The sequence below is a fragment of the Plodia interpunctella genome, chromosome 17 (assembly GCF_027563975.2).
Source record: "Plodia interpunctella isolate USDA-ARS_2022_Savannah chromosome 17, ilPloInte3.2, whole genome shotgun sequence".
NCBI classification, from domain to species: Eukaryota; Metazoa; Arthropoda; class Insecta; order Lepidoptera; family Pyralidae; genus Plodia; species Plodia interpunctella.
Genome location: NC_071310.1, coordinates 1,252,935 through 1,277,498, shown reverse-complemented (window position 1 = coordinate 1,277,498; position 24,564 = coordinate 1,252,935). Strand labels below are relative to the sequence as shown.

Here is a 24,564-nt window from a genome sequence, read left to right as displayed (position 1 = left end):
GAGACGCTTTTGCATAGTTCGTTTTATTGGACTTTAAAAAAGTAATAACTAAACCATAAACAAAGTTGAGCCGTCATGTCTGACACCTGACTTTTTATGTTCCTTCCACAAATTATTCATAGTTGGATATTATTTATATTCTAAAACTCACAATTTACTCGACATATCGATAGCCAGACAAATATTAAATCAATCTGGTGGTTAAAAATGTACGTTGAGCACATTCAAGGAGCCTTACGTCTGCACTTCAGCTGAGCTGTCAGTACATTCGGGGCTTCTTTAGCGGTCGAGTCCCATTTATCATAACTGGATAATATGTTAACATGGCTGTGCAACCTGACTCTGGAGGTAAAGATGACGTGAAGACCCAGTTCGTGACGAGAGAAGGGACGTACCGCTTGATGACTTTGTCGGAATACTCCAGACCTAATCGGGTGGGTTACACAAGTGGTTCAGGGTCTTCACATGTTCGTGTTTCGCTGGTCTCGCTTCCGCCGGGGCCGGAGGGCGGCGCGCCCGGTTCCGACGGCCAAGGCTCTGATGACAGGATATGTTTTAATCATGGCAAGGAACTGTATGTTTATGTATACAGAGGAGTTAAAAAGGTAAATCATCCTTTACTGTTGCATTATTTATTACTGGAACAGTTTACAGTTGTATAACTCTATTGGGTAATATGCATAAGAATTAGAATATCGAACAGGTACAGTTATAATAACCTGTTTCTGTTGTTAGCTTTCTCCATCCATAGATTACAATCTGAATTTATCAGTGTTATCTGTGTAAGATGATAATCTTATGAACAAAATCTGTTGATAATGCAGCTGCATTATCAACTCCAATGTTAATGTAATGTTTATTATTTAAGGTATCTCATTTTACAAATTTTATGATCAAATTCTTATATAGTCTTGTTTTTATTTTCAAATCAATTAACAAATGTATAGTGAATGTGAGTTGGATTTTCTCAATTCCTAGTGTTTTAGTCATGTCATTGTAGAAGTACCTTTTAATCAAATATTAAATACTAGCGTCAGGCAATATTGCCTGAGGCTTTGCTCCCATAGGAATTTTGAGATAAAATATAGCCTATAGCAATCTTGAATAATGTACCTTTCTAATGCTGATAGAATTTTTGAAATCTGTTCAGTAGTTTCAGAGATTACCCGCCTCAAACATACAAACTCACAAAAGCTTACCTCTTTATAATAATAGTATAGATAATAAGTACTCATAAGAGCATTACTTATTGCTTGGTCTATATGCATAGAAAGATTTTTTCTCATAATAATTTTTGTACCAGGCGGCAGATCTCACAAAACCAGTGGACAAGAAGATGTACAAAGGCACCAACCCAACATGTCATGATTTCAACACGGTCACGATGACGGCGGACAGTGTCTCGTTAGTTATAGGATTTTCTACTGGCCAAATTCAACTCATAGACCCTATTAAGAAAGAATTAAGTAAATTATACAATGAAGAGGTAAGATCATAATGTTGTTGTTTATCCTTTTTACTCCAGTCATTATAATAGATTTGCACATGCAAATAATAATATGTTAAAAAAAGATTAAAAACTATTTTTAACATATTTTTACTTTTTGAACCATAAAATTTTGTAAAAACTGGAAACAATAACGTAATTCTCCCATGGGATCTGAAACTGAAATCTGCTTGAAGGCCAACATCTACCAATTTACTACAGGTACAGTACAGTGCACATGATTACACTACACTGGAAGGGACGATACTAACTGTTGTCGCCGGATCCGCCCGCGGTAAAAGTAACTTGTCTCATTTTCCATCTCTATCCACACCAAATTTATTTAACTAGGATGATATACAACCATTTATTGACAAATTGTATGCAAATTGAATTAAAAAAATTATACAATGACTGAATAGGTCTAACTTCTGAATAAAGGCAAATAAGATTTAGTCTATACTGCTAACTTCAAAAACACAGGTTGAAAAAAAACGGCGCAACTTCACTTCAGCCTTCTCTTTTCTTCAAAGACATCTAAATGTTGGTCTTATGTGGACAAATGTACATTAGTTATAATGTCATAATTTAAATGTCAAGAACCTCACTCCAACACTTGTTTTGACACAAAAGAAAGACAAACAGACTTTCATAATTATAATATTAGTATTTTGCTAAGGAATTTAAGTATGGTTTTAACAAACAAATATGAAAATTCCTCCACAGAGACTGATTGACAAGACAAAAGTTACATGCATCAAATGGGTTCCCGGGTCCAGCAACTTGTTCATCACATCACATGCCTCCGGACAACTTTATGTCTACAACGAGGAGCTGACATGTGGGACCACAGCACCACACTACCAGCTCTTCAAGCAAGGAGATGGTTACTCAATACATACATGCAGAACTAAGTCAACAAGGAATCCTCTTTACAGGTGAATATGAAATAAATTAGATACATCACATTATCTGGGAATGAATTCCTGGATAATCCAATAAGCTATTTTATCATAGGTTTGTATAGATACATCATTCAATCTATCAGAAGTGGCTTATATTCCATAACTTTTATACTCGTGATAAAGTTTATGGAACAAATTCGTTGTTTATCGACACTACCATAGTCAATAGTTCATCAGGTGAACGCGAAAACATATAATGTGACTGAAGGCTCTAGCTCATGTACTGCCCATGTGTATGTCAGTACCCTGGCGCCATCTTGTGTCAAAATATTATAGAGCTAAGATAAAACGTCAAAGTTGGCGCCATAATCGCAGAGCGTTCGGGTCAGTGGCCTAACTGAATGCAATACAGTTTATTCACTTTTATACAACATTACAAAACTACTTGGTGGACTTAACGCCATATGTCGTTGCGTTGGCGAGTCAAACCATTAGACCAAACAGAGATAGCCAGGTGGAGTGATTAAGTGCATCGAATTAAAAAAAAAAACTCATCTAATTCAAACTAAAATATAGAAACACATAAATACCACATATACTTATTTTATGAGGTAATATATTAGTATGTATAAGACTATGGCTGCTATCTATCTATATATGGCTGCTTTTTGAGGCTAGATAGCGTATTTTACATATGTGCACAGATTCTGTGGGAATGTACCTAACTGTGTACTTATGTAAAATTATTATGTGGCACAGATAATATATGAAAATATGTTCAAATGCTATTCTCATTTCATAGGTGGATCATAGGCGCAGAAGGTAGCTGTATAAACGAATTCGCCTTCTCTCCATGCGGAACGAATTTAGCTGTTGTTTCACAAGATGGCTTCCTCAGAGTATTCCATTACGACACTATGGAGCTGATCGGCAGAGCGAGGTCCTACTTCGGTGGGTTCCTATGCGTCTGCTGGTCTCCGGACGGGAAGTATGTTGTAGTCGGAGGAGAAGATGACTTAGTGACTGTCTGGTCGTTTAGTGAAAGAAGAGTTGTCGCGAGAGGACAAGGACACAGGTCGTGGGTCTCTGTCGTCGCCTTTGACCCCTATGTAGTCAGCTTCACAGACCCAGAGAGCGAGGAGAGTGTCGAAGATGACAGACAGAAAAGTGAAAGTGTGCAGTGTTATAGGTTAGGTAGTGTATCACAAGACACACAGTTGTGTTTGTGGGATCTTACGGAAGATGTGCTCAGGCCGCCGGTGAGGGCGCGAGCGTCGACGCATCTGTCTCCTAATAGTCAAACATTCTCACCCAATGGCGTTCCGGGGGTCAAGATACCAGCGCCAAAAGGGACGAAAACAAATAAAATAGGTCACAAACACGCCGAATTGAGCGGTCAGACGAACAGTTCGGGCGAGCCGTCCGGGGCGAAGGCTAAAACGAAAGTTAACAACGTGTCTACGTTGAACATCAGCGTCGGGAAGGCGAAAGAGGAGAATTCTGGTTCTCTAGGAGTGAATTCTCTGACGCAGCGGCTGGCCGGATTTTCCTTCGGGGACCGTCGGTCGGAGCACCGGCGGAACTTCAGTTTGACGTCGAAGCCCGAGCAGAAGACTTCGGCGTCGAACACGGTCGCTTTGCGCGGGAAATCCGCGGGTGCGCCGGCCGGGGACACCTATGACCCTGTGAAATTGATAGGCACGCCGTCGTGTCCGAGATTCGACGAATGCCCCGTGTTGGAGCCGCTCGTCTGTAAAAAGATAGCGCACGAAAGATTGACAGCTTTATTGTTCCGTTCGGAGTACTTCGTGACGGCGTGCGCGGACGGCTGCGTGAACACGTGGGCCCGGCCCGCGCGCCCGCGCGACTAGTGGCCTTCGCTGATAATATTGGAGCCCGCACTCCCAATAACTTTTTGATGCAAGGCACATATCTTGCTATCTCTTTCATCTGTGACCCGGCCTCTATGTATTTGGAGTACTTGCGATGTATATACTCTGTGAAAGGTATAACTACATATATACCACATAGGTATATCATTGTACTGTGTTTTCACCAGGCAAGGAGAGGTCGGGCCACACATAAAAGACACAGCAATATATGTGCTTTGCATCAATAAGTTCTTAGCAGTGTGAGCTCCATTATTATCTCTAGGTTCATGATTGACAGCTGTCCGATACGCATTAACACTTTGACTGCTAAAAAAGCACGCTGCGTGTTTTCACTGCCGCGAATTGGCAGCAGTCAACGTGTGACGTCTATTTTGGATGATAAACAACGAAATTATGGCACAGCCTGTAGTTTCCGAGATTATAACCCAAAATATTTTAACCCTTTGATCCTTTAGTGTCAAAGTATATCCCAAATAGACCTTAATGTGTATCGACTTCGAAATTGTTGACATTGTGTTTTTATACAGATAAAAGCAAAATCGAGTCTGATAATGTGACATATTTTTATTAACCCTTCATTGCATCTTGATGGAAATTTCTATCAAACCGTTCACAGGTAAAAAAAGAATACAAATCAGTAATCCCTGTTGATATTTTTGTGTCTAGCAATTATTTAAGGTATCAGTGGATACAACGGAAGTAAATATTAAGAAAAAAAAAACAAAAGTCAATGTCAAATGACAATGACAATTTGGTTTCCAGCGGATGGTAATATAATTGTTGGTACCGGTGCAAAAAAGAAGTTATTTAGTGGTATTTTATAGTCATAAGTATTTGAAAATATTTACAATGAGTAGAAAAAAGGTGAGTCTTTTATTATCTACTTGCGATTGTAATGAAAACATGGAAAATATGTCGAAAATGATGACGATTTAGTATGATGTAATTTTACATCATTATGCAGTACCATCATTCCTGATGTATGGTAAAATTTTGGTTCATAGAAGTTTAGATTTTTAATAAAAATGTTTTGTTGTTTTAGACGAACTTAGCAAACAAAGATATAGAACACTATCTAGCACAGCTGGAAGATGGTTGGTTGTCAGAAGACGGGCTAGAAGCTGATGAATCTGATGATGAAGGTCCATCAAATTCACACTATACTAGAGATGAACTTCTTCATCTATTAGCTGATGAAAATGATAATGAAGATGATCAGCAAGTCAATGAAGAAGACCCACCTCTTGTTGAAGACCCACAGGAAGAAACAGAAATTCAAAATAGTTCTCCTAGTGGTAATGTTTTAAATTTCGTATTGGATAAAAGGAAACTTGTCTGGAAGAAGAAGAACATGGAATTTGATAAAGATAATATTAGGTTCTTAGGTAGCTCAGCTTTTCCACCTGAAATAGCTCAGCTAGAAACTCCTTACCAATGCTTTAAGTATTTTTTTAATGATGATTTCATACAGAAAATTGTAGAAGAAACTAATTTATATGGCATGCAAAAAGATCCTAATAACAAAATAATATACACAGGATTAGATATGCAAAAGTTTTTTGGTATGTTGCTGTTCATGTCAGTGCAAAAATTTCAAAATACCAGATCATATTGGCATCCTGTTTATGGTTATGGCCCAGTTTCTTGCGTTATGCCAGTTAACAAATTTGAAAGAATAAAACTTTCATTGCATTTTCAAAACAATGATCTTCACAAGCCTGTTGGCCATGCTGATCATGACCGATTATTCAAGATTCGTCCTGTTATTGAACACCTCAAAGCAAGGTTTTCTACACTACCTATGGATCAACGGCTATCTGTGGATGAGCAGATGTGCGCAACAAAGGTTGCACATTTTCTTAAGCAGTACCTTCCAAATAAACCACACAAATGGGGTTTTAAATTTTATGTACTCTGTGATTTATCTGGGTTTGCACACACATTTGAATTATATGCTGGACAAGAAAATACAGGGACAATGGAAGGAGAACCAGACATAGGAGCTACAGGGAATGTAGTTGTTCGTTTGCTGAGAAGTGTACCAAGGTATCAAAATTATATAGTGTATTTTGATAATTTTTACACATCACTGCCTCTAATTTATTTTCTCGCTAAACAAGGAATTCACTGTGTTGGCACTGTCCAGCAAAATAGGATCCCTAACTCAAAATTACCAGAAAAAAAAGAGTTCATGAAGAAGGCAGTACCAAGAGGCAGTCATGAAGAAAGAACATCTACATTTGATGGGATTGAGATGGCTTGTGTCACTTGGAAGGATAACAAGATTGTGACACTGTTATCAACTTATGTTGGAGCAGCACCAGTGTCTACTGTCACTAGGTATGACAAGTCAAAAAAGGAAAAGGTAGAAATTAATTGTCCACAAATTGTCCATGAATATAATAAGCACATGGGGGGTGTAGATTTAATGGACAGTTTTTTGGGAAGGTTCCATATTCCATTAAGGTCTAAAAAGTGGTACTTGCGCATCTTTTTTCATCTACTTGATTTAACAGTGATTAATTCATGGATAATGTACAAAAAAAATGCAGCAAACAGAAATATACCCAATAAAGATATACTTTCAATGGGCAATTTTCGTAATGAATTGGCACATGTTTTGTGTACTTTAGGAGCTGACACAGAGGTGAAAAGAGGTCGTCCCAGTACCAGTTTTCTAGAAAATGAGATAGAGGCAAAGAGGAAGAGGGGACCAGCCACTGTTGCTCCACCAAAAGATATAAGAAGGGATGGAATAGATCACTGGCCACAAGTTGGTGGGTCTCTGCGTTGTAAGTACCCCCAATGTAGGGGGTACTCTACAATAACATGTAGCAAATGTGGGGTGAATCTCTGTTTGAATAAAAATAATAACTGTTTTGAAAATTATCACAAAAACTGATTATTTTTTAATTATTACATTTTGTACTGTGGTCATTGATACCAATTGCATAATGATGGAAATTTACATCATAAGGTTTTTTTTAAAAAATAAATACTAAAAAATGTCATAGATTTTTTTTATTATTTTTTACATATCCCTGGGCTTTAATTACATGCTTATGATTTTTTTCACAAGAATATATTAAATCATGCAATGAAGGGTTAACATGTTTCTGAGGTCCTGATAATAGACATTTTAAAGAGGTGCAAATGGCTAGTTGTGAATTCCATTCGAAGATTTGTTTGTGTGTTGTGTTGATGTGTATTGGAGCTTTCCTGTATTTGAATACTCTTATTGTAAAATATGTTTAAATAATTGTGTCATAATAAGATAATATGTATCATACAATCCATAGATTTTTATGTATAAAGTTGGTGTGGAATGGCCACACCATAGACACGATTTTTATACATGATTTTTATGCCTATGAATTTCTATCTATATTTGTATGAGTGAACTTAACAATTTGCTTTGCTTTTACAATTATAGCCTTATTACTGTAAATTATATCCCAAATTCTTTAAAAAGGGTTATTATCATTCTATTTTAGTTAAAATATGTTTAGTTTCTGACAATGTGAAATACATATTGTAAAGTGAGATAAGGACAATCTGTCTCATTCTCTGCCTTCTTCAGTTGTCAAGTGTCAGAGATAAGGACCAAACATAATTTAACTAAAATAAGCTGTAACTTTTTATGTTTAGGGAATCGAAAGCTAAAGAAGTCTCTAAAATATGTTGGCGAGAATGTAGAAATTAGTATTTTTTATTTTGACAGTAACGAAATAATTTATTCGCACGAAAATTACATGTGATACAGTGAGATTCGAATATTAGAAAAATGTTTTTAGATAAAACTGTTAGACTTCTAGTCTAGCGCCATCTTGTTTACTTGAGGCAAAGTCCCACTAGCTCTTTATAATAAAGCAGATCTTAGATTTTATAGTCCAAACATCATTTAATGCTCTCAAAAAAGTCAATTACAGAAAAGTTCCATAGATTTCCTTTGCATTTGTTATTGTAAAATGGTAGCTAGCAATAGATATGAGATTCGAACATGTATAGAAAGTATGTAATTATATTGTATAGTTAAGATACCCGTTCCCTATTGGCTCACGTATATTATGTACATATAGATTAGGTAAGCAATCCAAGATTGTGTGCACTTGTGTTGTGCTGTCGTGTTTATTTATTTTATTTTAATCGAATTAAGTGTTGTTAAGGCGTTAATTCGTCTGGAAATGCAGAGTTTTATCATTGTATTTTCTTGTTATTAGTATGGATTTTGGAAAAAACTGGCGACAATTGGTTCATAGAGGATTTTGTAAATAGAAGTCCGCGCGATGTGGAGATGAAAAAGTAGGAAAGTGGACTGTGGCCTCCGACGCTTAACGGCTCAGTAAGCAACCGGGAATATGCTCAGATGATGCTGATACACTGGTAAGATTAATAGACTCGTATCATGACGGAGTATCTAAACCCACTATTGGTCTCTGATGAGGTCTATAAGCCAAGACTCATTCAAATATGGTCCATAATGTCCTTAAAATATCGCCAGTTTTTCTCCAAGTCCACGGTTGTCAGCTTATTGTAGATAGCCTAGTGAAATTATTTTATTATAAGATGTATCCGCTTGGTTCAACTCTCGACGTCCCTTACTGCAATAACTTGGGGCCTTACAGTCAGCTAAATAAAAAGTTTGCCAAGGAAAATACTATTATGCCAACGCCTAATTAAATATAGTTCTTTCTTTGTCTTTTAATTTACGCAATTATCGCTTTTAAAATTGTTCTAGAACTAAAATATTTTATAGAAAAATTTTCATTAAAATGTAGATATGACTTTGTGAACTTATTTTAAAAATTATCTAACGGCAACAAGTGAAAATGGCATTTGTTTCCTTATAATTATGGTTGAATTTCCACTATTGCTAGTAAGCTATTTAATTTTCTGACTGTATTCAATGTTTCATGGTTGTAAAGAGATGATAATAATTGTGTTTGTGTGAGATAGGATATATTCTGACACAAATTTTAAAAACCTAATATCTCATTTACTCATCAATTAATGAAAGGCCCTTTAGATTATCATCTTAAATACAGAGTTTATAGGACAATTGTGTATACCACATAGATAGAATTCTTGTATTTCCCTTTAAATATTTATTATGGTGTTTACAGTCATTATTATTTATGTGTATTGCGTTTATCGTTTTATTTTCTAAGTTAAGCTTATTAGAAATATTTGTAACTGAGCATACAAGATGGACATTGCAAACGTACTAGATAAAGACATTGATTCGAGTCTAAAGATAATTGATTTTAATTATTAATTTAATAAATTAAAGAGACTGCTTTACCATTTTCTAACAAAATATCATATTGTAATCTGATATATAAAACTGCGTGATAGATCTGCCTGACTGATGCGATGGCCCTATCAAAGACTTGTGAAACAAAATTTTATCACTGTTCGATTTATAGAACACAAGATACTTTTGCAGTGAACAGTGAAACGGGACCTTAGTTATCTTAAGGTTTCTTTATAAAATTTCAATAAAGAAAACCATTAAAAGCGAATATCTTGCATAATTTGAAACTGAAGCAATGTCTGACCTGCCAGTGGGTATTTAATCCTGATGGATTGTATTGATATTGGATGGAAAAATCTTGTCGAATTCTTTATTTTAAAGACTTGTCATTTTGTAAATTATCACTTTGAAGTTGAAGTTGCAATATGTAGTGTATATGAAATATAAGCCAGTGAAATGATTTCGGTGGCCTTATTCACTGTATGGTTTTAATGTACATATTGAGATTAACAGATTATAAATTTAGACAACTTACCACAAACTTCTCTATCGAACTGGATGCTAAGAATATCCTTGGGTTTTGAAAAAATAATCGGATCTTTGGCTATAGTGCTGTATCTGTCACTCAATTTTTAGTGATGAGATTGTTAGTCGCCTTTTAAGAAAAATATGACGAACAGACTTAAGAAAAATTTTGTGATAATTATTTAAAAAATTAAGCAAAAAAGTAGCAGTTTGTCTTTCCCAAACCCAATGGCTATAATTTAAACATTTTATTTTGGATTATCCAATAGTGAAGTGATAGGTTGTGCTTTTAGGGTATCTAATGTTTTTGTCTCATTCCAGTCCTAGCCTTCTATTAATTAAGTTCTTCATCAAAGTGAGTTTTGACGTCAAGATATAAGACTTTCTTCGTAACAAGTTTCTTTTTAGTGCCGTCGTCCTTGTCACACACTCAGTCCAAATGTTCTGAGAGAGTGAGACAGTATTTAAATGTGTAGGAGCGACAGGGAAAAGTAATTGACTACTATTGGTCAATTATCTATTAAAAAAAGAGAAGAAAACAAATGAGGGTGTTGTGTACGCTTGCCTGGAAACACTGGGTGTTTGATATTATTTACCCTATTATTCATAATAAATTTAAAACATATTTTAAGCTAAAATATGTTTTGTCTCTTTCTGTCAATTTCAAATTTATAAAGTGCGAGAGTGACTAAACATATTATTTAGATTAAAGTATGTTTTATTTTATGAAGAACAGGTTTTATTCGCTTTGGTGCTGTTAAAAAATTAATTAAAAATCCGTTTTCTATTAATTATGACTGGCTGCAGCGGCAGCTAGAACACGGTATGTACTACTAAATTATTGATCACTATTTTTCGAAAATAATATCTTGACTTTAGAATTCAATTTGTATGATACGACTATGAATGACTTATCGTAAATCAGCGAAGAATATTATCAATATTCTGATAGTTTTAGCCAGCTGTTCAGTCGATGTTGCTATGCGATCATAACATATCAGCGCTGCGTTAAGACTGCTTTTTTCGATAAATCTTTTTTCTTATTATTATTTAGAGCCTTTTCCATTTGGTCCGGTTCTGTATTAGTATACAAGTTTTTGCTGAACCTGTTCAAATATTTTTTATTACAGCATTATTTGAGTTCCATGCCTCAAAGGTTTTTACCTTTGGGCATGGAACTTGAAATGGAACATGAAAAAATACAAAAACAAAGTTGTCGGTCGCAACTATTTTTCTCATGAACGTAAAGGTATCGAGTTGAAATTTATATCAAAAACGGTATATTGTGACTGTTCTAGTTCTATCTGGGGCTGTGATAAGTGTTCCGTTTTAATCGTTTGAGATACGGAACGTAAAAATACAGTTTTATAACAAAACATATTCGGATAGGTCCCGCAAAAACTTGAATTTTATTGAAAATTGTTATAATAGTAAGAAAAAAAATTCTCGTGGAATTTTCACATTTTATATTATTAGATGTGCATTTTTAACGCAGCTTGTTAAACATTTGCTGTGAGTAAACGCAATTTTCTTTGTCCAGAGATTATTATTGCGTCCGAAATTGGGATTAATCGTGCGTTTTCATGTTAGATAGTGGAATTAGAAAATTGTACAAATGCATTTTTAATTTGGCTAGTTGAATACTGTACTTACAATATTTTTTTGATCAATTTACTCAGATTCATATGTGTGTGCGACACGATTGGTCCCTTATGACGTCACTATGTTTATTTGTATGACTGCGCAGAACTAGTGAGACACGAACTACAAGCCTATCAAGTTATTAAAATAGAGATTTTCTCTTTACACGTTGCAGTTTTATTCATTGTTGACTTTTACATAATCCAAGCTTTATATTGCACAAGATTCCTTTTCTGATTGGCCCGGGTCTTGGATGTTTATTTATATATGTATCTATTTATAAAATATAGTATCGTTGAGTTAGTATCCCATAACACAAGTCTCGAACTTACTTTGGGGCTAGCTTAATCTGTGTGATTTGTCCTAATATATTTATTTAATATGTTTATATATTTACCTTTCCGTTTGGCAGACTTTAAATACTATAGGGTGTATATAATAAAACAATAGAAATTTTAGTTAAAATTTGTTTTGTCTCTATCTCACTTTTTGATATTGACAGAAAGAGACAAAATATATTATAGATACGTTCCGAAATGCTAGTAGTTTGTAGCATTGGCAAATATAAATAAATTTAGAATATGACGTGAAGAAGTGCCTGTGTAGGCCTAATTTCTGTATAAATGATTTGATTTGAATAACAATCCCACAATACTAAAGTTATAATATTAATCGTAGGCCAAAACAATACGTGCTATTTTGGTCGCTAATTATTCAAAATTGAAATTGGAACCTTTAAAAAAATAAACCAGGCTGATCATAATTTTCTAATAATAATTTATTATTTATCCTATACACAAATATATCACAAAGATGACGCAAACTGGAAAATCTATTTTGGCATAGTTATTGCTCAGATAATTTGTGCTCTAAAGTTTGAAAGTCAATAAAAAAGTTATTCAAAACTAGTGAAAGATAAAGGCTAACATTCTCATATTTCCAAATCTTGCGTCACCTATTTTACTCACACGCTCCGTCAACTGTCACATCGACACGTTTATTTTTTCTATGGCAATCCCGTATAAACATTAAAAACCTGGATCCCACGCAGTTTTGTCGACGGCATCTACTAGTTTGTAACATACTACTGTGTCCCCCGGCTTCACTTCAAAGGTGGTGTCGTCGAAGCGAAGCCCACACTCCATGTCGCGTTTTATTGTGTTGACTTCGTCCTTTAAATGCTTCATTGATGCTAGCTTACCTGCAGGCAAGAATTTGTGAAATAAACAAAATATAGTATATATTAATTCTTCATATTATTTGAATTCAATACTAATCAGTTTTATAAGCATCGTAATAGCTTCCTCCTTAAGAAGTGAAAACCTAGAATGCGCGGATTTCATTGAAAATTACTCGAGAAAGATGCAGAAGAATCTACCCCGTTTAAAAGGATAATCATAACATTTTTATTAGTATGACTGCGATTGGAGACTACGCTTATAATCCTCAAAATGTTTAAGTATAATAATTATTACATTAGTTTAGAAAACATGCCTTGCGTATTGCAGCGTAGTTATAACTTAGTTCTTTTAACACGCTAGGCTAGTTTTATCACAAAGAACATTTTCTACAAATTGTTCCCGAACATATTTCGAACTGGACATTCTGCGAATCGGATATTTAGGACATTATGCGCCTAAACGTTTCAAATTAAAAAACTTTATTAACTTAGAATCCGTCTCTATCTACTCAACCAATCTTCTTAAAATTTTGCATACATGTAGTTTGAAGTATGGAGAAGGACATAGGGTATCTATCATCACGGAAAAATAACTGCTCCCGTGGGAAATCACGCGGGCGAAATCTCGTGTTATATAAATTAGTAATAATTAAAATTAAGGTTATTAAAATGATTGTAACCTTCGAAGGCGACTTGCTTGTTCCTGACGACCTTGTACAGTGAGTTCCGGGCGAGGTTGCCCTTCGTACAGCGACATCCCGCCACGGGAACTTTCTTCTTTCCCTCCGTCACCACGAACTGTTGGAGGACGTTCGCTTCACCTGTGCGGACGTGTGTTTAAGGTTAAAGAATTTATTTCTCTAAAGAATAGGTACAGAGAAACCTAATATTACTTAATTAGTTAGTAGTAAATTTACACTCGACTAGCACAACATATTATTACAGTCTATTGTATACAACATGCACAGCACAATCCAGGAAACAGCAGATTTCAGAGTTTGCTTGTAATATCTAATTGTGCCAAGAGCTTAATGTAAGGTATACAATGGCAGATTTATCCCATCAAGGGATCTATTCCAGTTAACATGCGATAAGTTTTTTATTTACGGATTTTTTTTATTGAAAATTACCTCTATGTATAGTACTATCTTCTCTTCAATGCAAATTTTCTCTCAATTTCCACATTATGTTTCTTATTTAATAATTAATATTAAAAATATATACATAAATCAGTTATTTTATAAAGAGTAGAAAATAAATGAGAATAATAATAAAATTCTGGAATCGAGCGGGAATTGAACCCGCGCCCCTGTCTATCCGGAACAGTGCTCTTGACCACTGAGCTATCGAGACCATGCCAGTACGACTGAATTAATTTATCTCTTTCGTCTTACGCCGACGTAATGTATCTTCATTAGAAAAACTAATGAAAATACTGTACGTCGGCACTGTACGCCCCGGATAGAAAGGGGCGCGGATTAATTTCCCGATCGATTCCAGAATTTTTTCATCACATTTAAAAAAATAATAATTTAAAAAGCATGTATAACAAATCTATTTAAATAAATGAGACATTGAGCAAATGTTCTCTCAAACTTTATTTTTCTAGGCTCATTGAACTTGCAACGGACATGTAATCGAGAACATTTTTTGGCGGGAGAACGTTTTGGATGTCATATTTAGACACACTGCATTATAGGTATACAACGACCAAAGCATCCCAGCAGAATATATTTTTAATTAATATTTCGAATATTTATTATGGATAAAATTGCAAACTTCAAGGCTCACCGGCACGACGTTAAGAACTAACTATATAGTCTTCTTTTTGTCTATGTCAAATCTACAACGCTCTTATTGGGTGCTAAATATATTCATTTAAATTTGCCATTTTTTTTATTTTCAATTTGCCAGAACCGACGGCTTCATCGGAAGCTGCCATCAAGTCAGCCCGAGTGCAGGTGTTTGGACACTCGGGACATGCGAGGAGATGAGCCATCGATTATGGGAAGAAGCCATAATCACACACCTACCTATCTAGAGTTACCTCACGTTTTAATATATCATACGTTTTTGCCAGACCGGACACACTTTTAGCCGCGGACGGAGCCGCGGACAACAGCACCAACCAACAAAACAAACCCACCAATGATTTCCTCCTCCTGTCGTTTAGGTATCCTGCTACTAAGCTCTTCTTTGATATCGTCGACAAGTTTGTAGATGATGTTCAGTTTCTTCACGAGTATATCCTTCTTCTTCGCATCGACGGCGACGGGCGGCGGGCAGTTGACGTTGAATGCGTATATTATTGCGCTGAACGCTTCTGCTATCTGAAACGAACAATTTAAATAGCCTATTTTATGCTACACTTGTGGCCCGTCACGGCTTCGCTCGGGTAAAAAGGGGTGTAGTGGTTGAGACGCTCTGTGGATCGAAAGGTCCCAGGTTCGAATGCTCCCACATGAGCGTGTATACCAATTTGACTCGTGTATAGTAGTTTTCATCGACCACCACTTGCTTCCGGTGAAGGAAAACATCGTGAAGAAACCTGAACACTTGTTGATTATATTAACTTGTGTGTGAAATGGAAACGGCAATAGCAAACCACTCGATTAATAATGCCAAGAAATTTGTTTGCGTGAGTTTCATTCCAAGTAATGACCACGACCCTCAGCCATGAGGAATACGACTATGAAGAGAGACAAATATCGAAGTGCTAAGCTAAGTGGCATGGTAGGGACCAACACTGTTCAAATGAGTTTCTTTCGGCATTTCTTCTCAGCAGTGGTCGTTCCGAAATGCCAGTAGTTTGTAGCTCGTGAGAAATAACTATATTTAATATAAAAATTGACGTGAAAAAGTGCCTGTGAAGGTCTAATTTCTGAATTAATAATTTGAATTTGAATAAGGTGAAGTCATTTTCAAGTTTATTATAAGTGGATTTATATTGTAATAAATAAATAAATATATACGGACAAATCACACAGAATGAGCTAGCCCCAAAGTAAGTTCGAGACTTGTGTCATAACACAAGTCTCGATTCCGGTATCCGACTACGAACGACACTATATTATATATCAAATACATATATACATAAACATCCATGACCCGGGCCAAACAGAAAAAGATCATTTTCTATCATGACTCGACCGGGGTTCGAACCCGGGACCGGTTCAGAGGCAAGCACTTCACCACTACGCCACCGAGGTCATGGGAATAAAGATTATATCGAAGTGTAACCTCGACGTCATTGGGCGTGACGGGCCCCACACCGTAGTGCACTAACTCCAGCCTCACGCGCTCGTGCTCGTCGTACGTGTCCAGGATGTCCAGGATAGCCTCCACGGACCCGTCCACGTCACCTGATCGGAAATTTAATTCGCCATTTGCTATTACATATCATAACATATTATACAAGTTTACTTGTATTTAGAGTAAAGAGATTTAATCTCTGCAAAGTGACAACTAAAAATTGGTTGTTGTCATTCTGAGATTGTGCAGGTGATGTTCTATCTCCATACTCTGCGCAATTTTTATTAGTTCCTCTACGCTCCTCAACAATTTGTTAGACAAATTGAAAAACCCCCGACTTTTGACCAAGTTTGGAACGGCTGAACCAATTTTTATCAAACATATTTAAGAATCACCCCATAAAAATTAGCTATCAAATAACAAAAAAAAACCGCATCCGAATCGGTTACCCGTTGATGAGCTAAAGTGCCACGTACACAGACAGACACACTAAGCGATCGAACTTATAACACCCTTCTTTTTGCGTCGGTCAAAGTTGCCTCCCTTTCATACTTAAATCTTTAAATTTACGCAATAAGAGTGATTCAAGAGGAATGTTTGTATGTTTAAAATATTACATACAAACCTTCCTCATCCCTCTATCACTATGTATATATAATTTAAAAAAAAATCCGTTTTTAACTCTCTATATATATACTGTCCATAATAATGTATGACGGTCATACAATACCTTTAACAATGACATTGAGTGTTGGATGAGAGTCATGCTGAATCATTTTCTGTCTCGGTCCCTCCTTCTTCACTTTATATCGTCCTAACGCTCGTTTCTTCGCCAACATAGCTTTGTATTGTTCTTGATACGCTGCCTCTTTAGCCTCGATGGCCGTGCGATCTAGTTCCTGTTTGTCCCGCATGCGCTGATTGTGGCGCCACTTCATCACTTCGTTTGCGCGTTTCTATACATTCAAATTGCGATGAATGGAAAGGTAGAAAAAATATTCCACAGCACACCCAATATACACGCTAAAAGTTATATTAAAACGATATTTTATTTGTAAAACACGTGTAAATTACATACATAAAACAAATTACACTGTAAATTAACATTCCTTGCCGTGGGATGAAGCCTTAACTAGGTTAGACTGTATTTCTGGTCTCCAGGTCTATAAAGTATTACTATATTATGAAATAATATATGTCTATAAAGTATTATTATATTATGATATAATGAAATAATATATTACTATGAAGGTTTGAATTTTTGTTGTTCAATCATGTAAAATCTGCTACACGGATTTCGTTTATATTTGTTATACAGGTAAATGAAATCTGGAAAAGCACATAGGGTTTTTGAAATTTCTACTACTGCGCTAGGAAGGAGCGCACCCATGGCGCGCAACTAGTTAATAAAATAATATTTATTTTCATACACAACTGATTTAAGTTACCATTTTAGGCATCAACATTATTAATGTCATTAGATAATATTCTCCTTCTTGTATGAGCGTTTCCTGTTTTCTTCCTGAGCCGTTGAGCGTCGGAGCCCAGGGTCCGTTTTCCCACTTTTTCGTCTCCACTTCGCACGGCATCACTAGTTAATTCAATATACTACAAATCTTATATTTTACAATTTAAAAAACAAAACTTACCTATTGGCCGCACAGAAACTTTCAACTCCCGCGAACCTATATTGTTGTTTTTTCAAAAGATTTTATCATCACCAGGACGGTAGGGTGGACCTGGACATCAATAGGGTTACCTCAGAGTGGACCTCGAGCACGGTGTCGCCGGCGGCGGGCAGCTGGCGCCAGCCGAGCGCCGCCGCCGCGCGACCCGGCGTCGCCTCCGACAGCGCGCCGCCTTCCGTCTGCAGCACGCGGACCTGACACCACAATACGAAATAAACGTTTTGATCGACTTAGCAAAAGGAGGCAATGCTTTTGTTTACCAACCACACAGTGCTGCACTCTGGCGGGATAAATGCGCAGTAATACTCCCAATTACTGACCGCCGAAAACACTAAATAAATATTTAAAAAAAAAGAAAACACTAATTTTTGTTTTCAACTTAGACACATCTATTGAGACAAGAATATATTATACACTAGCAACCCGTCCCGGTTTCGCTCGGGTAAAAACATAATAAATTATACACCTAAATCTTCCTAAGGAACCACAGTATCTATTGGTGAAAACCGCATGAAAATCCGTGCAGGAGTTTTTGAGTTTATCGGAAACAGACAGACAGACAAGGCAAAAGACTTTGTTTTATGTAAGGATGAATGGAACTAAACACTGATTATAGAATATAATAATAATGGAGCGTATTGATTTACGAACCTGAGACCTTTCAATCACAGATGGACGCGTCTGTGATTGAAAGGTCTCAGGGCTCTCTCTCTCTCACACACACACACACACACACACACACACACACACACACACACACACACACACACTATCGCATACACACTAGTGTGACTTCACTAGTGTGTATGCGACTACTTTCAGCTCGGTGATCATAAAAGTCGTATTAGATGACTTTTGTTACCGCCGGTGTTAGTATTAACACACTCGATAACGGTAATTTTGCAGCTGCTTACGCTATGACGTACCTCTGTTACTTTCTGTTACTTGTCCAGAAGACTTCGCTTCATAAATGCTTCCATCACTAAAACTAGCTATTTGATTAGGTCGGATCATTTTTAAATGGTTTTAATGTGCTGTTGAGTATACAAATATATAACAAAAATTATAGTCATGTTACTTACTTGTTTCAATACTATTAATACTATTATTAGTAATGACTCCGGTGTACATCAGATATAATAATAGCTAGAATATCCATGGCGAAAAGAGCATTTGTAATGACAAAAAACATTTATTTAGTTCAAAAATTAAAACAGCCTTGAAAAAACGTCTCATTAAAACATAAGTATTGTTTGACGACCTCGGTGGCGCAGTGGTAGTGCTTGCCTCTGATCCGAGAAGTCCCGGGTTCGATCCCCGGTCGTTTCATGACGAGTGTGTGATTGGCCCGAGTCTTGGATGTTTATCTATATATGTATTTGTTATAAAATTTGTTATTTGTTATAAAGTTTGTGACGAAAATTTGGTCAGCTGTTACGTGTTTCACAAAAGCACACTCGAAAGATTGTATTTAAAAAACATATTCAAAACATAGATTGTCTTATTTAAGCTTATTATCATACTCAAAAATTTTCCACAATCTCGTTAGCGTTCGAAGTTCCTTTTGAAGCGAACTCGAGACACTTTCGACTCCAAAAGGTCAAAAAGAAGACATTATTGAGTGTGTTATTGCTAGCACTGGTGGTAAAATAAAGATCCACATATGATAATTGACGTCCGCGGAGAAAGGGCTGCGGTAAAAATTGTTGCGCCGCTTCTTCTTCACACCTGCGCTTTGGAAGACGGCAGTAGACTTAGTTTAAGTAATTTTTTGACGTCAATAAGTGATGTATATCATCCTAAATTGAATAAAGAATTTTGAGACGTTCTGTTAGACTTACCTTGGCCCATCCGTTGCCAGCAACTAGTACGCATCCACGTCGTAAAGTCCCTCTTTGTACCAATATTGTCGCTTGTTTACTAAAAAAGGAAATATAATAACTTATTTATTAAAAAAAAAAAAACTATATCGTGCGAAAATACAAAAAAAAAATTACAAATGGTAGAGTTATGGTGTTAATAATCGTAACTCTGATCTTCAACAAAATCTCACCTAAAAAGTCCATTGTTGGGAACAAGCTACACGCATACTTGTCTCACATCAACTTCACGTAAGTTTCCGATTTCAAAACTTATTTTTTTTATGATTCGGCTATGATTTTATGACCAGCCATGACGTCAACCATCTTTACAAAATCTATTGTTGCCAATCAGAAAGGTTGTTGATCATAAATTGCTGACCAAATAGTAATTTTACTGGCCATATCTTGCTGCCCAAATAATTGTTTGGCTGTTCAAAATTATATAAATTTAAAGGTTTTGCCTTTTATGAATTACTAGATGTTGCCCGGGGCTTCGCTCTTATATGTATTTTTGAGATACAATATAGCCTATAGCAATCTTGAATAATGTACCTTTCTAATGGTGAAAGAATTTTTGAAATCGGTTCAGTAGTTTCGGAGATTACCCGCTTCAAACATAGAAACTCACAAAGTCACAAAATCACAAACGCTCTTTATAATAATAGTATAGATTTGCTAAACAAATATATTTTTTTGCTGGGCATAATACGAATACTTTGCTGACCGTTTAAATAACACCCATAAATAAACAAAGTGTAGCGGGATAGTTAAGTGTTACTAACAAATGTGATTTCATGATTATGATTACTTAAATAAATTATTCATTCATTCATAAATCGTATACGTAAACACTTGTAACTCGCGACAGACTTTAACCCATTAAAATGCTCAGTAATGACAGTGAAAGTGTTCCCTCACCCTGTCTTCGGGTCCAGTTGGGCCTCAATAACGACCCCCTCCACATACCCCCCCGGGTCCGCCTTCAGGTCCATCAACTGGGCCTGTAGCGTCAACGCTTCGACCAAAGTGTCCAGGTTCTGTTTCTTCAGAGCGGATATAGGTATCGCTTGCACGTCGCCCCCAATCTCTTCACAAATGACTCCGTGTTGCGCCAGCGCACGCATTATTCGCTCCTGTATTAATCGTATACTTTTTTGAGTTCCGTACAAAAGGAATATCAAAGAACGGGACACTTATGGGATTGTTTAGTACAGTCAACGGCACATTAAGTTACCCTGCATGAACCGCTATGGTGTGGTAACAGCGGCGAGTTTGCAACGAATTTGGGTAGGTTGATGGGCCGTCGACTGTACAGCAGGCCTACCATCAACTTTTACAGAACGATTCCAATACAACTCAGTTCATTTTAGGAACCTAAAATGAATCGCATTCATACAAAAAATTAAGTCGATGGTACGAATTTGCGATGTAGGTCAGTTTAGGTCGTAAAGTGGATGGTAAGCCCCCAAGTATTAAATCTGTCCGTTAAGAGATGATGGTAAGCCCTCAGGTATTAAATCCGTCCGTCCGTCGGTCACAGCCAATTTGCTCCAGGTGAAAATTGGCAAGATGATGTAATTCTATGACGCAGACACGATATGCAGAGTCAATATTTTTTATTTTAATTATGGTTAATTTTTGAGGAGTAAGTAAATTAGGAAATTAAGAAAAAAGTTTTGCAAACCTTATTGAGGAGGATATCAAATATAGTTTTGTTATTATTGTAAAATTACATTATTATTTTTTTTTACATCATACGAAATGAGTTACGATAAAAAAAATATATTTAAAAAGCACAATTATATGAAATTGAGGCATACCTACAATGTTCACACCTGGCTTGTCGATTTTGTTGATAGCCACCAGGATAGGAACTGAAACAAACACATTTTATAGAATTAATGTATGATTTATTTGAACAACTCTTTATAGGCTAGATGGACCCGCAGCTCCGCCCGCGGTGGCCTATTACGTTTGGCCTTGGGTCATTTACTATATCTATTGCAAATTGCATCAAAATCGACACAGAGGTTAACCGTGAAAGCCGACTGCATTTATAATACTAGTACGCCGCGAACTTAGATCTCGCGAACACAATACATTTTTGATGGGTTTTTACAAAATTGTGAATATTTCAAAAACGACCCATGAACTTATTGACGGATTCTACATACCTTATAAATTTCATCCAAATAAGACCAACGATTTTGCATACATAGTGAAGTACATAGAAAGTACGGAGAAGGACACAGGGCTTTCATGTCGAAAAAATCACGCGAGTTAAACTGCGGGCAAATGCTAGTTAATTGTAATTGTCGATCAAGGGCTACTCACCTCCGGCTTCCCTGGCCATCCTGATGCTCTCGACCGTCTGGTCCATGACGCCGTCGTCGGCCGCGACCACCAGCACCACGAGGTCGGTGGCCAGCGCGCCGCGCGACCGCATCGCCGAGAACGCCGCGTGTCCGGGAGTGTCCAGAAACGTTACCTTCTCCCCAGACGCCAGTTGCACTGCCGGATAAAATGTTATATTACTGAAAAACATATTTAATTGAAAAAATATAAAGACATGTGTCAATTTGACAATTGTGTGACAATTTTTAATTTTAAAACAAGGAGGATGACGTCAGAACACGTCTTGCTGGAATGTGGTCGATATACTGCCAAAGTGCCCATGTGTAATGGATTGCTGAACATAGTGTTGTGCAGTCCATTATCACAGGTGGCTATCAATATCTTGTGGACAAGCATTATGGAAGCTAGATAAGTTTATATTAGAGATCCCCAGAGATGTGGCTAACATAGTGAAAAAAGTGCACTGAAGCCTTGTCAAAAAATTAAAAAAAAAACCGTTTAATTTGCTGTTGAGTGTTAGCGGCATCATAAACTTTCACTTTTAAATATAAGACAATATTGTACCAGCGTTCTCCGACAGTTAAAAGTATAGATTTAATTACCTTCAAAAGCGCCAATATGCTGCGTGATGCCCCCAAACTCCTGATCCACCACGGAGGTGTCCCGGAGTGAGTCGAGGAGTGTGGTCTTGCCGTGGTCGACGTGTCCCATCACGCATACGACCGGCGGCCGCGGCCGCAGCGCCGACGCCGGCGCCGGCGGCGCAGGCACTGCGTCTTTGTTCTAATGGAATTGATTTCTTGCATTTGTTTCAAATTCATTTATTTACCATTAGCTGTGCCCTGAGGCTTCGTTCTACTAGACGGATTTTCAAGAAATTTGGTAAACAGGTAGAATATAACATGGAATAACACATAGGGTTCTTTTTATCCTCGCCCTCGACTTCTCTCCCGTGGGACGGAATTCCCACGGGAGCGAAGTCGAAATAAAAATAAAATATCTTATAAAGTTGATTAAAAACAAAAATATTCCAAAGTGATGTTCAATCAAATAAGTAATTAGAAGTGACTTACTTCCTCCTTTTCTTCAACTTCATCAGGATGAGGCACCATCTTATATCTATATCCTGTTATTTTGACGATGTCCCTTATTATTTGTGGATTAAATATAATTGTGTTCGTTTTGTATTCTGTGTTTGATGTTTTGTCGGCAAATTCTAAGGCTTTGAATACATGATCTGAAAGGACAAATAAATTGTTGCACATAAAGGAAAGAAAGAAACTATTTTATAATATAATTATTATAAAATAGTTTCTTTCTTTCCTTTACATAAGTCCTTTAAGGAAGTTGCAAAAGCTAGTGTTATTTGCAATATTGTTATTGCAAATAACACTAGCTTAACTTATATTTATGTATGCTGTATGTACATACATTTTTAGCCATTCTTTCACTTATGGAAATTTTATTATTTTTGAGTTCAGATTTTTTTTTGCTACAAATCTTTGGCCTTGGATAAAAATATAACAAAAAAGACAAAGATTTGCTTGATAATGTACTGTTGAGCTCAACAATGCCAAAAGAGAGACCATCAATTTGTTTGCACAATAAATGCATTTTAGTACAATCACATACCAACATCTTTCTTCAGCACAGTGGCAATGTCTTGGACTGTCATGTTCCTCCATATCCCTACAACTTCTCCGCTACTTTTTGGTGAATATCTGAGTGCTGGTCTGACCGCTTTTGATTCTACAGCCTGAAAAAAAAAAACTAAGTTAAGATTTATTGCTATAATTCTACAACCGGACACCTGCCTGACGTCAACCCTCTTTGAGAATGCTATTGTTACCAATTAGTTATAAACCGCTATGTCTCTTAGACACCTCATATGACATCCATTGGAGGATTTGGAGTGTTCTTTATTGTAGGGTGAGACAACACACCATTAACTCATTTGCAATGAAATCTAATGTGCCAGCCTCTGTCCAAGGAGCCTATTAATAAATAATAGTTTACCTTTTCTTCTTCCGGTCTCCGTTTTTTATAGCAAACAAATGATGCCGAGAGATGTCTTATTGATTGGTTAATGTTTAAATTACTACTTTCACAGTTGTGCTTGTAAAACTCATTGCTGATAAATCTAATTGGTAACCTGTAAATAAATAAAATGGTCTGAACAAATACAAGGATCTCAACATTCTCAACTTCACAGCTGAGTGCAATTAGCAATCAGGTTATTACATTTTTTTGGATTACATACCTTGTAGACATAAATTTGTACATTTTGAAAGAGTAATTTTAGTTATCTTGAGAATCAATAGATATTGAGGTTATGTTTGAAGTGAATAATAACTAAAAATAAGTATTAAACAAAATTAACGACATTGTTTTATAGAATAACTTTTATATGTTTTCACGTAACTTAAGCAGTACTTTTTATTAAGAATTTCCACAAATTACACCTAAACTTACAAAATAACCTCTGTGATAGTATTAACTGCAACTGGTCTAGATGATAGTTCTA

The 24,564-nt window shown here is 36.3% G+C and overlaps 3 protein-coding genes across 5 annotated transcripts; 2 read left to right on the top strand and 1 right to left on the bottom strand.

Moving 5' to 3' along the window:
- The first annotated feature begins 60 nt into the window (after positions 1-60).
- Positions 61-4,849, top strand: LOC128676863 (uncharacterized protein). Its single transcript, XM_053757264.2, has 4 exons — positions 61-605; positions 1,304-1,486; positions 2,213-2,424; positions 3,194-4,849. Exons 1-4 carry the CDS (start codon positions 324-326, stop codon positions 4,260-4,262), a joined length of 1,746 nt encoding a protein of 581 aa, XP_053613239.1. The 5' UTR covers positions 61-323; the 3' UTR covers positions 4,263-4,849.
- A 16-nt stretch (positions 4,850-4,865) lies between these two features.
- On the top strand, positions 4,866-7,294 carry LOC128676862 (piggyBac transposable element-derived protein 3-like). 2 transcript variants are annotated; one of them, XM_053757263.2, is made up of 3 exons: positions 4,866-5,147; positions 5,326-6,623; positions 6,917-7,052. In XM_053757263.2, the coding sequence occupies exons 1-3, from the start codon at positions 5,133-5,135 to the stop codon at positions 6,921-6,923; spliced, it is 1,320 nt and encodes a 439-aa protein (XP_053613238.1). In that variant the 5' UTR covers positions 4,866-5,132; the 3' UTR covers positions 6,924-7,052. The 2 variants fall into 2 exon arrangements, with proteins under 2 accessions (XP_053613238.1, XP_053613237.1); XM_053757262.2 differs by having other exon boundaries at positions 4,880-5,147; positions 5,326-7,294.
- A 5,169-nt stretch (positions 7,295-12,463) lies between these two features.
- On the bottom strand, positions 12,464-24,555 carry mIF2 (mitochondrial translation initiation factor 2). Of its 2 annotated transcripts, XM_053757251.2 has the most exons (16): positions 24,513-24,531; positions 24,301-24,392; positions 24,057-24,192; positions 23,673-23,796; positions 23,114-23,277; positions 22,643-22,823; positions 22,020-22,196; positions 21,510-21,559; positions 20,604-20,818; positions 19,665-19,743; positions 17,895-18,017; positions 16,866-17,091; positions 16,124-16,245; positions 15,030-15,213; positions 13,564-13,704; positions 12,464-12,904 (listed from the first exon to the last, which is right to left on the bottom strand). In XM_053757251.2, exons 2-16 carry the CDS (start codon positions 24,321-24,323, stop codon positions 12,732-12,734), a joined length of 2,118 nt encoding a protein of 705 aa, XP_053613226.1. In that variant the 5' UTR covers positions 24,324-24,392; positions 24,513-24,531; the 3' UTR covers positions 12,464-12,731. The 2 variants fall into 2 exon arrangements, with proteins under 2 accessions (XP_053613226.1, XP_053613225.1); XM_053757250.2 differs by having other exon boundaries at positions 24,301-24,555.
- Positions 24,556-24,564: the final 9 nt, after the last annotated feature.

What these genes read in the sequence shown, in the direction of transcription:
- mIF2 (XM_053757250.2), bottom strand. Translation starts at nt 24,323, where the DNA reads ATGTACAAATTTATGTCTACAAG. An exon ending in TCACGCCCAATGACGTCGAG is followed by an intron (nt 15,214 to 16,123) that starts GTTACACTTCGA and finishes TGTTCGTTTCAG; the next exon opens with ATAGCAGAAGCGTTCAGCGC. An exon ending in CAAGCAAGTCGCCTTCGAAG is followed by an intron (nt 12,905 to 13,563) that starts GTTACAATCATT and finishes TCTTGCCTGCAG; the next exon opens with GTAAGCTAGCATCAATGAAG.
- LOC128676863 (XM_053757264.2), top strand. Translation starts at nt 324, where the DNA reads ATGGCTGTGCAACCTGACTCTGGAGGTAAAGATGACGTGAAGACCCAG. An exon ending in GTAAATTATACAATGAAGAG is followed by an intron (nt 1,487 to 2,212) that starts GTAAGATCATAA and finishes ATTCCTCCACAG; the next exon opens with AGACTGATTGACAAGACAAA. An exon ending in ACAAGGAATCCTCTTTACAG is followed by an intron (nt 2,425 to 3,193) that starts GTGAATATGAAA and finishes CTCATTTCATAG; the next exon opens with GTGGATCATAGGCGCAGAAG.